The sequence below is a fragment of the Meleagris gallopavo genome, chromosome 7 (genome assembly GCF_905368555.1).
Source record: "Meleagris gallopavo chromosome 7, MGAL_WU_HG_1.1, whole genome shotgun sequence".
NCBI classification, from domain to species: Eukaryota; Metazoa; Chordata; class Aves; order Galliformes; family Phasianidae; genus Meleagris; species Meleagris gallopavo.
This window is the reverse complement of record NC_139410.1, coordinates 18,764,662-18,779,114: the sequence shown is the minus strand read 5'-3', so window position 1 is coordinate 18,779,114 and position 14,453 is coordinate 18,764,662. Positions and strand designations below refer to the sequence as shown.

Genomic DNA, 14,453 nt, shown 5'->3' with positions numbered 1-14,453 from the left:
TTATTGTATGCCATATATAGTTATAGGATATTACAGTATTTTATATATAGTTACATATATGTAGCTTTGATCCCTTTGCAGTATGCAGTGTAAATCCAGCTAAAAACAACAGCCCTTTCTCAGCAAACAAAAGCACTACATTGTTAATGATTCAATCCATGTTATATATGATTTATAGGCTAGTTTGGAATTTGTAGTTTTTGCAGTCAAGAAAAAGCATGTTTAATGGAGGATAAATATTTTTTACTAAGCTGTAGTTTTCCAGATCTTAGGTTCGAATTTGATGAGCTTGTTGACAATCTACTGATTTCTCTCTACCTTGGAAAATCTCTTAGGTCAACTGAGAGTTCAGTGTTTCATCACGGATACAAACTGTAATCTCAGTGTGATTATTGATGTTGTGCAGACAGTCTGAAAACTGTATTCGCATTTCCAGAATTTTTCCATTTCTACTTCAAGTAGGTTACTGGAAAAATATTCTAAAAGATTGCTTGTGCAAAAGGATGTAAGAGATTAGTACACAGTGGTAACCTTTTTAATATCCTAACTATCAAACTGATGGTTGTGTGCATTACTGAAGTGTATATTTTGTGGAGATCTGCACAGACTTCGTAGAGAATTATATTTGGACAATACCCAGATTTTCAGGCTGTACTGAGGGAAAAGGACGTAGGAATAGATAAACAGCACTCTAATTTTATCATTTTCTACACTTTTGTTGGGAACAAAATCAAGTGAGCTTTGGCACTGAGCTGTTAAAACCCAGATATTTACAAAAGTTGAAATGAACATCTGTGAAACCTGTTTCCAGAGGAGCAGCCACCTGAAGTGTATGCACTCATATGCAGATCCCTGGTTCTCCCAGGGAAATGCTCAGGAATTTTGAGGTGCAGCATAGTGAAAATACTGCAGTTACTACTTCTGCTTCCATAAGCTTCTTGGCTGCAAGGGTGAATTGAACAATGTTGGGTTGATACAGCTTGAATTGACGGTAATAGTCCTGTAGGGAGTAACAGTTAAGAGTTGCCATAATGGGACTCTGCCAGTGGTGCAACTCCTGTGTCTGAGCAAGAAGTGCTGCACAACTAGCTTGGACAGTTTACAACATGTATGGATGATTCTTCGATGTCCAGAGAGAGCAGCTTTGTAGCGAGTACGTAATTCAAAGCTGTAATGTCATGACTAAATTCTGGCACCTTGTCTTTAATGGCATGTATTGTATTTTCCTAATGCTAGACCATTCCCAATAAACCTAAATAGTTAGCAAAGTATATTCCTGGTGCAGACAGTAGCCAAAGTGCAAACAAAATCATACAAGTCGGTATGAATGTACTGGTGGTCAGTATTCAGAAAAAAAATAATTCACACAACTATGTGTGTGTATGTTTGTGCTACGGGGGGATAAAGCTGCATGATTTTAGAAACAATGGTGATCATGCTGATGGTACCTTTCATTATTTGTGTTGGGCATCAAGATGATTAAAATAAAATAGATATTCAACTGCTCATTTCATTTTTGTGACTTGCTCCTAATCAAGATGTAATTCCTTTTCTCATGGGTTAATCACAAACACAAAGCAACTTACTTTCTCAGCATTGTACTGCAAACGTCTTTCTTCCAGTATGTTTTAAGTGTTTTTGTTAGAAGATAAAGTCTTCCTCACTTATGTCTGCTTTAAATATCTAAATCAACAAAACCAAGTACTGCAATTGAAACAGGATTTGAAGAATTCTGATAATGTCAATTATTGAGAAAAAGGTTTTCACAATACAACAATCATTTTTTTTTCCAGAATCTCTGCTAAGGAAGGTAGAAGAACAAGAAAGGGATTTCTGGGATTTAAAGAAAAAGAAATAAAGGCTTAATTAACATGAAAGCAAAAATTTGTGCTAAGTCTCAATATAAACTCAGGTCAAGTGCCTTTCTCTGAAACATGAACATAAAATTCCTTTTTTAATCTTCTGGCCATATCACATTCATAACAGACTTTTTTTATTTCAAGTCTTTAGAAATTTGAAATTGTGCGAATCCCAGAGTATCTTGGGAAGGAACCTTCAGAAAAACAAAACAAACAAACAAACAAAAAACCCTGAACTGTTTAAAGACATAAGAGAAGTATAAAAAGAAGTAAAATATTGGACATTGAGGGGATTTTTGTAGTCATAATGGTTGTCTAGCTTTAGTCTCTTTGAAAGATAAATACATGTTAGAAAAATTGTAACAAGGAAATTTAATTTGAAAAGAAATGTTGCTCATTTATGAGTTATGTTGATGCCAACAGACTCCTAATTAATGAGAGTAATAAAACCAATATTCATTGGAAGAACTGCAATGAAATCAGAGTTTAATCTTCAAACAAGCTTTCTCTTTCCAAATCATACATTTGTTTCCCTTGCTTGCTGGAGTAGCTTGGGGTGCACTGAACTTGGGTAGCATCTGCGTATCTGCAAAAGCTGAACTGTGGCTGGCCAGGAGATGTCTGGGGAAGGAGGTTCCCTCTGTTCTATTTAGCAGCAGGGGGCTAAAGCTGGGGGCTGCTTCAGACAGGTGGCACTGGAGCTGCTCAGGAACATGGCCCAAGGCAGTGTGCCTCTGGGGCAGTGGACACAGTGTATGCGCTCAGTGATGCATTAAAGGGATGGCCTTGCTGCACAGAAGTGATCTGGAAATAATGAACACAAGTGAATCACCAATTCTGCCATTAAATCATAAATTTCCACTGCTGTGCTTACCACAGTTGTTTTATAACTCATAATTTCAAATTGTTCGTATTATGAATTTGCAACGGTTAACAGGTTGGATCTTGAGATGTACACTGAAAACTGGGAATCACCCATGACCTGGTTACGAACCACAGGAATTTTGCATGTAGCTGGCAAAGGGTTGCTTTGATTGGTTTATCCTGGCTAGGCTAATGATCACTGGGCCATAGCAGTGACTTGTTCTTTCCAGCTGTGGGAGGAAGAGGAGCACTTGGTCAAAGTTACACACAAGCACTGAAGAATTTAAGCTGAGTTGTGTAAAAGCTGTGTAGTGCCAGCCTACCCAGGCAGTTACCACCTACTCCTCTCTACTCCCATATTGGCTACTCTTTTTAGAAACAGAAAAAAAAAGAAACTTTGCAGTGATGCTTTTAGTAAGTGTGAACAGAGGATGACTGGTGATGGCCTTCCTTCAGCTTGTTGCATGCCTCATCAGTAACAGTTACTGTCTTCTCGATTTAACATTTGCTTTTAAAAGGAAAGTAAGAAAGTCCATTTCATAACCACATCATTTTTTACCCCTGCAAATTCTGGAGATGCTGAACAGGACTAAGCATCACATCCGCTATATGGGCATGTTTGTTTAGCATAGGCTTGGTTTTGTTGTTGTTCTTTAGCTGCAAACTAATTTTAAGGATGCTCGTGATCAACATCCTTGATGATAAATGAAGCAGATAAACAAAGAAGACAGAGCTCTTTTTTTGCTCTGCTGAAGTGTGGTACAGTAAGAATGATAGCATCCATAAAACAGCACGGTCATTTGTACTTCTATATTCTTTTGCTGCTGTGTTTGGTATTGTAAGATATGGGGCCAGGGCAGAACACCAAAATTATTCATCCCAAGACCTGAGTGAAGAGCAAAGGGCTTTTTCTTCAACTATTTTTGAAAATGGACTGTGGTACAGCACAAGAACCTTTCAGGAGCTTCGTAGAGGGGATCCCTTCTACGCCTACATTAGAGAACCAGAAACGTAAACAACACAGTTCTGCCTCACCTTCCAGGAAGATTGGCACAGTTTATTGATTAAAATGGTGAGAGTTCTTGGGCAAAGTAAAGGTCTCTAAAGCTGTAAACTTTTCATGTGTACTCAGCATGCTTTTTTGTCCACATATCTGGCTGCAAACCTCCTACATAATTTAAGTGCCCGAATATTTTTTGGCCATACCCAACAAGCAGATATTAGCCAGTCGTGTCATTTTTGAAGAAGAGGACTATACAAATATAATAATCTTCAAGAATGTATTTAGAATCATAGCTTACTTGAATTTAAAAATAAATAAATGTGTATCTAATAAAGATACATTTTTCTGACTGATAACAGCAGTTAAATTTTGCATCATTTTTTCATCAAAATCAATGACCCTCCAGATACTTCTAATTTATGTTTTGAAACACTGTTAATGCGATGAACATTATTGTTCTGCCATTCAGTTTTTGTTCCACATCTGGTGACAGAAAAGACAGCTGTGATGTATGAGTACTGTACAGGAGTCCTTGGCCCTGCCTCCAGCCCTTTATCAGTTGAAGCGTAGAACTTTATGGGGGGCATATGTGCTTCTGACCCTTTGAAAAGGGCCTCTCCCTCTGACAGGGAGGTGTTACGTGTCATTCAAAAACTGTTTCAAACAACAAGTTAAGAAACAGAGTTAACAGATGTGGAAAGCGGTTGTTTGCAGGCTGTGGTCAGCAAGAAATAGGCTAAAGCAAGATTCAGACAAGCAGAAAAAGGAAGAAATAAATAAACTGATGCAGCTACTATTTTTGTACTAGAAACCTCAACTAGAAGTAACTGTTTTGGAAAGAGAGCTGATGGAATTAATAGCTCAATTCCTTTGGAGATGTTTTTTTTTGGTGATTGTTTCTTGTTTTAGACAAGAATCACCTTACAGAAGCCATTGTTTTCTATCTCTGCATCTAACTTGTGAATTGTATTAATGTAATTATTTTAATTTATTCCTGAACATTGGTGTACTTTGTTTAGCACACACATCTTTATAGAGAGGATATTGCAGTAGACACATGGATAATGTCTGAATTACTCCGTATGATAATAAGCATTCAAAGACTGTATACTATGTCCAAACCATCTCTTCCTACAGAACATTAACAGCCTAGTGGACAGTAGCCCTCATGATGATTAGTATCATTGGAGGTAGAATAATGCAGATGACAAATAAGAGTGATCCTGTTTGAGACAGAGATGCATTGCCTAATTTTAGAAAAAGTTTGTACTATTTTCATAATTTTTTTCTCCATACATTTGCCCTGGCCTATCAGTCAGCGTCCTTTAACTGAAGCCAGCTAGCAGGTGACACTGCAGTTTATCAACTACTGAGAAATAAATGTTATGCTTCAGAAAAATTCAGTTCTCAAAGTCCATCCCTAAAGATCAATAAAGTTTCTCCTCCAGCTAAAACATTTTTAATGAACACTAAGTTTTTAAATGCAACATTTTTCCTCCCTTTTCTTAAAATCACAGATCTAAAAACTTGAACCTAAAGAAAGAACAAAAGCTACAGAGGATTTCAGATGAGACATGGTAAATCTGGTTGTAATTTTTGCAGTCGTTAAATTGCCTTCTGCATTGGAGTTAATGAATAAATTAATCTAAAATCTTCGTGGACGCAAAGATGTATTACATGAAATCTTTAAAAAGTAAAACCATGATTCAATTTTCAGTCTTGCACAGTTACAGTAAGACCTTGTATTCATTTTTCTGGATCTCCTGTTCCAAAGCAGAGCATCACAAGACCTAGTTCTGTGGTGTTTTGTTGTGTCGGGTTTTTTTCCTACTTCATCAAAGGTGCATTATGTTTATTCTTTCAGTCAGTGCCCAGTTAATCCAATTTAGTTTGGAATATCAAACAGTAAAGAACTTCCAAAATCCAAGTATATCTTCATTAATATTTACATCTTTCTCTTTAAGTACTGTGCAGCAAATTCCTCCAGGAGGTGGCGGGGAAGGAATCTGAGCAGAGTGGTCTTGGAGGCAAAGGGTCTGCTTGTGTAAGGAATATCAAGTCCACCTTAGCTGCCAGACACATCTTCTCTACCTCCTCCCAGCACCTGCTCCTCTTGGTAACTATTTTCTTACTAGGCTCCCTTTAGTTACACAAATATTTGTCTGAAGCAAATTGAAGCCAAATTCTGTTATCTTGTAGCAGAGAGAAATTTAATTGGTCTCTGGACAGTATAAACTTTTGAAGACTTTTCAAATCTTTGGGCTCTCTTTTAAATCATTACATTCTAGCTAACTTTTGTAATGAGAAGCACTTGTTTTTTCATCTAAGAAATTTAACGTGAATCACTGTTCGAAGCTGCAAATAATTATATAAACTTCCCTGCTATTGTATGTTGTGTAAAATTAATGCTTCTGGAATTCTTTGTGATACCCTCTATTACTGGCTAGTGATGTGTAGTGTGCAGAGTTGGTGACTTAGTCTCAAAATTAATGAAGCAGTCAGGAAGCTTTCTGTTAATTTTTAGAATATTAATCATTTGATGCATTCCCCATCTTTCTGATTTTTTCCAGTGGCCTTTAGAGCTCTCTACCTCAAAGAGGTTCCTACAGCTTGCTGTTGGTGCAAAATGACACATTCAGCTGTGCATGGAATCAATTGAGTCTGATAATTGTATTTTAGAAATATCCTTTAAAAAAATTCTGGGACCTTCATTTATGACTTAGAATCTGAGTGGTGAACTACCACACCTTAAAGATGAATCTCAGATGTCTTTGAAGCATTACAAAACTGGAAATATATCTGTATGGAATTGCTACAAATTGGTGTGCTGGAGAATTTGTTCACTAACACGTTTCTGCTGAAAAAAAATGTGTAATATAGGAAGGGGGGACTGTATTTTGTTCATGATTATGCAGATAAAAAATATGATGAAACTTGCTTTTCTTGTTCTTTTTGAAACAGGGGTGCTTTTATGTTTCTGGATAAGAGTAATACTAGTAGGTCATGGAACATGTTCTCAATAGGAAATAATTATCACTCCCTATTTTGATATACTGATCAAAAATAAGATGAAAAGAATCTGAAAGAAAATGATGAAACTGAAATAACTCATCAGTTTTGACTCAGAAATAATCTCAGAACTTTGTGTTAGAAATGAGCCCATTCACTAAATTTAAAAATTTGGAATAACATTTACGTATTTTTGATAATTAGTGCTCTTCTGTAAGCATAGAAAATACAAGGAGGACACTGTATTCAGCATATTTGGTACTTCTCTACTCAATAACTAGAAGTACATTGACACTTTTGTTTCTAAGTAGCATGAATAAGGAGAGAAATTTTCAGAATTCTGCCAACTGTGTGAAACAGGCTACTTGGGGATTTGCTTTGTCAGCTCTGTTTTCTATTTCATAAAGAAAAATAATTTTCATGAAGGGAAATACAGAAATATAAGGAAGAGCCTGAAAGTTGAGAGTTCTTCCCCAGTTGTTTTTTCTTGTCTGGCAATAGGATTTATTTTTTTATATGAATGATGAGGTTATGTTGGGGATATGAGTGGGGATAAAATACTGGATTTTTTTGTGATCCCATTCAGACAACCAGTTTCAGTGTGCTAAAAGAGGGCCCGGCCCATCTCTGACCCCTTTTAAACCATTCCTGCCTTACGTAGCAGCAGAAGTGACTCCTGTCCTCATGCATACATACAAAGTACCAGTCTGTGTTCAACTGTTTATATAAAACATCTATTCTGTTTTCATTTCAAAGCTGGTCTTGACATTTCAAAGTTTAACTTTTGATCGCAGCTAATTTTTTCTGGGAAGAGAACTTGCTATCAGGGACAGAGTTTTGTCACCTCTGGAAAAGTGACCAAGCAACACTGTGGTGCATTTGGGTAAATTCAGGAGCCAAGTTTATCCCTCAGAAGCTCAGAAGAACAAGAAAATACTAAAGATTCCCTTGCTCTTCAGCATTCTAAAACAAGCAAACAAAAAAACTGCATTTCTCTACACTAGCAGAAGGAAGAGCTACTTGGAGAACCAATTTTTAAAGGTTATGGAAAAAGTGAAACTAACTTGTTTTGCTTGACCACCCAGACAGTAAAATAAATACTGTAATATTAAAAAAAAAAAAAAATACTTTTTTTCACCAAATGATAGCAATGTGTAAAGCACCAAAATAAGGAAAGCTGTATTTCACATGTATAACACCCATTACATTTGCTTTTTTTTCCATTGTAACTCCCATAACAATGGAATAATTAAATGTTAATGACAGCAGAAAAATCAAGAGCCTTCTACCATTTGGAAACCATCAGCATTTTCTAACAAGATCTCCCCTCATGTCCCCAGCTGAGGGGGAGTCGATCCATGATGTGGCTCATTGATTTTTAGGAAATGTAAAATCTTTGTGAATAGAAGGCTCACCTTGCTGAGTTTGAAACCATGCATGACTGAAAACTTTCCAACAACAACCTTCCTAACATCATTTATGGGTGGAACAGGGACAGTCAGCACCTGTTATGCCCTCTTCCTCATCATCACCTGCGAGACTCACTGAGGTTTAGAGATGGAAATGTGGAGCTCAGCATTCGGCTAAATACTTAAAATGAGATGTGAGAGTCTGGACAAAAGCCAGCACAAACAGTGGGGAAAAAAGTGGGACTCTGTAATAATGATGATAGAGATGGTATTGATAGTCTGACATGACAAATCCTTGTTTGCAGGGGGAATGACTTGCAGTTAGCAGATAAGGTCAGACAGAGGATGTTTCTTACCAAGTCATCATCGCTTGCAAAAAATGTTGCTGGTTCACCCCGAGGCAAGTGGCCCTGTCATTCACACCAGCTTCTGCCATTTTACCCTGTTACAAACCTGACCTTTCTATCCTTGAAGCTTGTATTCTAACTATACATGTGTCTTGGGTGTTGTAGATAAAGGGAGGAAATGTGAACTTCCATTATCTAAACAAACATTTAAATATCAGAACAAAACAGCTAGTTCCTAAGTTTGTTCCATAAGGTATTTTAGTCAGTAAGTGTCCTATAATCCCCTGTTCTTGACTGTGTTCATAGCCATTTTGCCAAGAAAAGGTCTACATTAAGATATCAAAGATGTGTATCATGACATCTTTAATCTCCAGTATTTATTTATAGTTTTACCTTTGTGCTATACCTGAATCATTCCATCAGTAGCCTGCATAAAGGTGTGCAAGGATGTACTGAAGGTCACTGATCCCCAGGGAAAACTCAGGCTGTGTCACACATAGCGGGGAAGATGACTTATTCTGTGTGCTCCCAAAGGATAATCCCTCTCAGACAATCCATGAACGAGGCTCATGGATTTCTTGATATAAATTTCTATTTATAGAAGTGTAAAGTTTTGATGCTTCTTTTCAGCCCTGAATTGACTAGGTAAAGAAATAAGAACTGATTTTTGAACTCTCTCTATTTTAAACTCAAGGTGATCCACTCCAGCTCTGTAGCTAGATGTCATAACCTCTTTGGATAAGTAACAACCCAACTCTCCATATTAGTAATGTAAAAGCAGCACTTTTTAAAAACTCCTTTATTACCAAATCTATCTTCTGGTATTCACAAGAGATGAGCATTTTTTTACCTTCTAATTCCAATTTAAGTCTTGAAAATAAAGCATTACAGCAGTTGAATTCAGTGCCTTTTTTCTTTCCTCCTAGAAGCACCAGTGAGCATGCAGAGGATACAGAGAGATGGTGCAACTTCTTACTGTACCTTATTTTACTAAAATCTTTTTCTTATTTATGATAACATTGTGAAAGATTGAGCTTCAACAGAGAGATTGCTTTCAGGAGTATGAGTAAGAAAAGAATATATTTAACATATTTGCTTAAAAATAACTTCATATCCATTCATTTTATGGGAACTAACCCAACCATACACGTTTAGAACATATTCAGTTTGTGTACTATCTAGGATTTTGAGTTTTTGTCAAAGCATCACTGATTATTTTTTCAAGCCTAGTTTGAATAAAATCTCAGGACTAAAAGTTGGAGATACCAGGGAAGGAATCATCCCCTAGTTCAAAAAAAAAGAAAGAAAAGAAAAAAAAAGAAAAATATAATAGCTATATAGTATATTGCAAAATGAAACAAAAGCAAAGCTCAGTGATATTTCCGGTGTACTCTCTTGGTACTCAACCTTTATCTGTGTCATACCTCTTACAGTACTGCATTAAAATGCATTCACTTTCAGTTTTCATTGTCCTTCTATTTCACTTTCTGCTTCTACTTTTATTTATTGTTATTGTTTCTTGTTATTTCACTGACTTCCATGAGGCTTTGAATTTTGGTGGAAAAGACGGCATATATTCAAACTCCTAATCTTTTGAAATAGGGATTGCTAGGAAGAATGGGGCAAATTCTTATAAATTGAAATAGCTTGAAAAGGAATTGGTAAGCAAGTTGTGTCATATTAGAGTTAAATTTTGCAAAATAAAAATGAAAATACAGGGAAATAGAAGTGCAAAAGGAAAATTTAATTCTTTCACTTTTCAAGTTTTAATTTATATTTTTTGTTTTCATTCTTAGTGGGGAACCAGCACATTCCCTTTAATAATTATAAATAAATAACAATAAGAATGACACTGAGATTGAATGCTGAAGGAGGCTGGAGCCAGGCATTGCCAAATGAAGAAGATGAATATATGTGTTTATGAGTTCTGAAGAGAGGACAGAGATTAAATAGGAGAGGGTGGCAAGAGATCATTAAAAGATTGATTGAAAGCCAATGCCTAGAAAGTAGAATTAAGAATAACTCAGCAAAGATCCTGAGAAGGAAGCCTGGAGAGGTGAGACTGCAGTGCTGGCAAGTGGAGGTGCTGGGCTGTCCTGAGGCAGAATGCTGCTATTCTGCAGGCAGAACTGTTGACTGATGAGAAGACAGCAGTGAGACCAAGGAAGAAACAAAGTGGACAGCCTTAAAAGAAGACCTTTGGGTCTCCCTGTTTCTCTGCTATCAACAAAGATCTACATCAGCTAGCACAGAACTCATTTTTGCACAGTACCCTCACTGTCATTTACAAACACTTACATGTTTTCTATCCGTAGTTACTTTCAGTAGAGTGGTGAGATGGAAGCGAATCTGGGTCAGAGGAGCATCATTTACTTCTTACAAATGTCATGAACCTTGATTGTGCCTATTTTTGCTGAAAAGGACCAAAATCAGATCTGCAAGCTAAGTCAGTATTGCCACTTACCTATATACATACTCCTAAAGCTCTCAGGAACCTGACAATGAGGTTTCAACTTTCCTGTTACATTAAGATAGTAAGCAGTAACCCAAAATGAAGTGTATAGCATGTTTCCTAGAGAAGTAATTTGAAATGGCCACTGACATCTTTCAGTTGCTTTCCTTGTACCACAACACGAAAAGGCAGTTTACCATTTCATTGGGCAAAGCTACATTCTGGTGTCTGCCATATCTGCACAGTTAATGGTTTCAGTCTTGCTGATTTTGGATGTGTTATCATACTCCTTTTGCGTTATTTGCCAGTTGACTTAATATCTTCGAAGAATGATACTAATGAACTAATATGCTATCGGGTTTGTTTCTCTTTATTTATCATTAGGCAATAGTTTTTGTTTTGACTATTTGCTAGTCAGTATTTTTATGCAGTATAAATTGCATGCTTTCTTTTAATTAAAAATGTTCAAATTGTTTTCTTTTTCCTATACAGGGTTGAAAAACTTCCAGTATTTTCACTGTTTTAAAAGGTCTTTGGGTTTTTTCTTAGCCCTTCTCAAAATTGTTAATCTTCAAATCCAGTTTGGCTGTTTCTTATGGGAGAGTGTAATTTAATATTAATATACTTATAATCTTTTATAAGTATTATTATAGAGGCGCGTTATATGTTGGAATAGCAAACTTTAAGCTTTTTTAATTTTATTTTTTATTTTTTAATTTGTAAATGAAGAAATGGAAGAATCAGCAAGGTAGCAGGAGGCAAGACCAGCAGAGAAAAGAGAAAGAACAATGTGGATGTTCTAAAAATAGTTTGTTCTTGTGGAAGGCCTCTCTCTTCCTCTGACACCCTTACATCCTTTACTTGGTGCACTGCATTTTTACTAAGCTATCTGATCGTAGTACCACTTCTGATTTACAAAAGCAGAAGATACGGCATACAAATTTTAACTTTGTTTGAAGACTATTGCTTTAATTTAAACAAACAAAACAGACAAACAAACAAAAAAAATCAAAAAACAAAACCACCGAAGACTGCCTTTTGTTGTGGAAGAAGATACTGGACAAATCCCATTCTGAAAACTCAGAGTGTTATTCCTGTTTCCTGGCTGCCCTGAGAACAGTTTCACAGGCAGAGGCAGGGCACTGTGCAGTGCTGACGGCGTGAGGGGCCCAGGGCCGCTCTGCACCAGGAGCCAGGCTCTGAGTCTTTGCCCATGCACAGTGCTCAGTGCTGCACTGCTGTCGTGTTCAGAGCTGAGCAGGCCGTGCTGCTGCCCAAAGGTCTTTCCCTTTCAGTTCCAGAGTTGGCTCCTAACTTCTAGTTGCAGCAGTGCAAATTATAACCCTAGGTATAATTTAGATATACAGAATATAAAGATCTCACTGTGTATAAAAATAGATCTGTTTCAAAACAATTGTATTGCTAAATCCAGAAACGTTCCTCATCCGTGATTTTGAAGATGTACAGAATTCATGCATTTCTGTATGTACCAGAAGAACTTGGAGATTTTAGTTTATATAATTAAAAAATGTGCAACATACGTACATGGCCTGTCACAGACACTCCAAATACTAACAATTTTATACGCTGATAATCCTGAGATGAAACTGTTGAGATTAACTGTGGAAATACAACTTTACGCAGGAGCAGTATGCTTTGAAATCCAATTTTGAATCCTGTTTGTTATGAAGATCACCTGCTGTTTAAAGTGGAGCTTCTCACTCGTTTGTGTAATTGCACCTTCACTTTGCCAGCTCACCCTGGAGAGCATCATAATGGAAGATGCGAAAATGTGTTAAGGGTGAAAAATCACTGGGAGTCCTCTGCTGCTATTGTTTTAAAATCTGTGTGAAGATATATAGAGAAATGCTTTTTTAACTTGTCATTTTAATTTTAATACAAGCAGAGTAACACTTCCCTTGTATTCACATGCATTTGTTAACTTAAGGCCACAATGAAGTTGCGAAAGAAGGAAACACAACCACAGTGAACTTGGCTATTCTAGTAGCAGAGCTTTCCTCTATTACTCACTCAATTTTTCTTGGTTCAAATGCAACATTTGGTGTTAAGAACATGCATTCATTGAACAGGAGTCCAGAAGGATTTCAGAGGCTGATTGAAATTCATTGTTTTGCAGTGAAGGTTGCAACATAGCCTGTTTATTGCAAGGCTACTAAAGAGGTAGAGATGGATGACTTGGGATCTGTGATATGCTTTTTGGATACTATTATTTTAGTTAGAGAGCAGAACAGTAGGGAAATCACAACTTTTCAGTGCCAACATATGACCAAATTATGCATACACATTTGTGAATACCAATTAAAATGCTGAATAAGTGTCAGTAGAGATTTGAGAAACCTGTCTGACAAAGATTTTAACAAGTTTGCTTCTGAGAGCAATCCAACTTTTGTAGCAGCCTACTTCCAAGTAAGAACCTTCACTAAAATCTACTAAAATCATGAAAAAAGATTCCCTTCCACCTGGATGATCATTCAGTTAAATCTTCTTCTGCCCTATGGCAGATCCTCACCTTGCAGTGCTGAGCCTTAAATGAGACTTTCTGGGATCAGCGAGGTCTGGGAAGCAAGGATAAGCACAACAGAAGTAATAAAACCAACCAGAATGTGATTTGAAGTAAAGCTTTTGCCTTCCTTTGCAATAGCTTACATTTTCTTATACACTTTATAGGTGTGCTTGTTTTCCAGCTTTGGAGCTGGAAACAGTATGTCCACATCATGCAGTCCCATGCCTCAGCTAACTAGGAAGGCAAATGTGATCAGCAAAGTTTTTAGAATGCGGAGTAAAAAATCAGTTTTGGTAACAAAGCTTTCCTGTAATTGTTATGCTTTTTTGATGCAAATTCATCTCATAATTCACAGTTCACAGGAAAATCTACACCATACAGTCATTGGTCACTGATGAGATCTTTATCTATCAGAATTTTGACAATAAAAGGTAATTATGAAGTGAACTAACATCTTAAACTACAATAGTAGTTTAAGGCAATAAATTCAGATTGGGAACTTAAATTCTCCACATCAGAACAGCATAAATTAGATTAAGATACCCCTTCAAGTAGAGGTCAGGTACCTCCAAGACAGGAGAAAAATCCACTGCATTTATTGCTTATATTAAATTTAAATTATAAATAAAGCCCTTTGTCAAAAGTGTGTGTCAGTATTCTATAAAAGGAACTTAACAGTACTTTGGATTTACATTAATTCATTTATCATTTTTAAAGGCAAAATATTTATCATATTGAACTCAATTGAAGAGAACAGATTTGGTGTAAAGATAGTTCTTTAAAGAGAGATAATGCTTTATCTCTGCCAGTAGTAGCAGTATATGTCAGAAAGCCAATCAATTCTGTCATGGACCAGGATGCTGGTTAAGAAATGGAAAACATCTCTCGTAGCAGGTTCACTATTCATTTCTGACATCTGGCTGGTATGATATCGAGTGCTTAAATTTATAACAGATGTTAGTCTGAAAATACAGCATTACAATTTC

The 14,453-nt window shown here is 36.5% G+C and overlaps 2 protein-coding genes across 8 annotated transcripts in view; one reads left to right on the top strand and one right to left on the bottom strand.

The window, feature by feature from the left end:
- The window catches only part of LOC146543984 (uncharacterized), a 131,297-nt gene extending 122,717 nt beyond the window's left edge, over positions 1-8,580 (bottom strand). Inside the window, exon 1 of the mRNA XM_085228283.1 lies at positions 8,501-8,580. Coding sequence (XP_085084409.1) covers positions 8,501-8,580 — 80 coding nt within the window. The remainder of the gene's footprint in view (positions 1-8,500) is intronic.
- B3GALT1 (beta-1,3-galactosyltransferase 1) overlaps positions 1-14,453 on the top strand; it is a 184,626-nt gene that overhangs the window by 15,181 nt on the left and 154,992 nt on the right. The window lies entirely within an intron of this gene.